This window comes from Penaeus monodon, chromosome 15 (assembly GCF_015228065.2).
Source record: "Penaeus monodon isolate SGIC_2016 chromosome 15, NSTDA_Pmon_1, whole genome shotgun sequence".
Classification (NCBI taxonomy): Eukaryota; Metazoa; Arthropoda; class Malacostraca; order Decapoda; family Penaeidae; genus Penaeus; species Penaeus monodon.
Genome location: NC_051400.1, coordinates 14,489,985 through 14,491,147, shown reverse-complemented (window position 1 = coordinate 14,491,147; position 1,163 = coordinate 14,489,985). Strand labels below are relative to the sequence as shown.

The 1,163-nt window shown below is 33.4% G+C and overlaps 1 protein-coding gene across 1 annotated transcript in view; it reads right to left on the bottom strand.

The window, feature by feature from the left end:
- LOC119582114 overlaps positions 1 to 924 on the bottom strand; it is a gene marked incomplete in the record, with an annotated part of 4,525 nt that extends 3,601 nt beyond the window's left edge. The window contains 1 exon segment of the mRNA XM_037930354.1: positions 820 to 924. Coding sequence (XP_037786282.1) covers positions 820 to 876 — 57 coding nt within the window.
- Between the last annotated feature and the right edge of the window lie 239 nt (positions 925 to 1,163).

Sequence of the window (1,163 nt, the reverse complement as noted above, 5' to 3'; positions counted from 1 at the left end):
TCACACATTTGCTGTATCACTGAATTTTCATATTTTTTTTAATTTATAATAGTTATTTCAATTACCTTTCAGCATAAACAATTTCTTCACCAATTTATCCTGCAAAATGTTGGTCTGACTTTTGAAATATCGAAAAAATAAAGTAAACAGTTAACGAATTATCTAGAATAGGCCTACATTACAGAAATAATGTATAAAATAATAGTGATTAGTTCGATTCTATATCAAAAAATCTAACGACTTCTTGCTAAAGGGAGAGAGTGCAGTATATTCACTATCAAATTAACACCATAATCATTTAAAATAACAAAAAATCAGATGAGGAAGTTATATTTTCTGGTGGTATCTTGTAACATCGATTCATGACAAAATGAAGACAATAAGAATAAGGAAGACTCATAGGCCTATTTGCATACGCGCAAATAAGTAGATCTATTCCTCAAACATTTCACAAATCAGTAAGTAATCACCTGTAGCGCTCAGATTTATTATTAATAAGTTTCCTCGAGGTAAAAAGTCAGAGGAAAGTTCGAGAAATATCAGATTGTTAAACTGAAGAATCACGATGAAAGTTATCTTTAACTATTTGCTGTTACAACTTGATTGACTAAAAACAGAATTCCGCGAAAGCTTTCCCAGCAACAGTTTACCGCACGGAGCACACGAAGCATTAGTGAATAGTGAATTTAGTGAATAACAATGAACATGAACAAATATGAAATGTGAGGGCGATCCATCATTACGCTGCCATCATTTTTCCTTCTTTTTACGCAAAAACAATCATTGTCATCTAACAAGCACATCCTCAACCTACCAGGGACACCTCTGGAATACCCGAGAGGAGAAGCGATCTGCCTTTAAAAAGGGAAACCGCATTACAACACAACACAGAGGAAAATCCAAGCATTAATCTCGCTCTTCTCATACGCGAATTTCAACTGATTATAATTATCGACGCATCGTGTTCGATTCTTGTCCGTTCCGTTATATCGACGCTTTTATATTTTTAAGACGCTTTGTTATATATTTTTAGACGCTTTGTTATGTTTTGCGAAACGCTTTGTTATATTTTGAGAGACTTTGTTATAGTTTGTAAGACGCTTTGTTATATTTTGTGAGGCGCTTTGTTATAGTTTGCAAGACGTTATATTTTGTAAGACGCA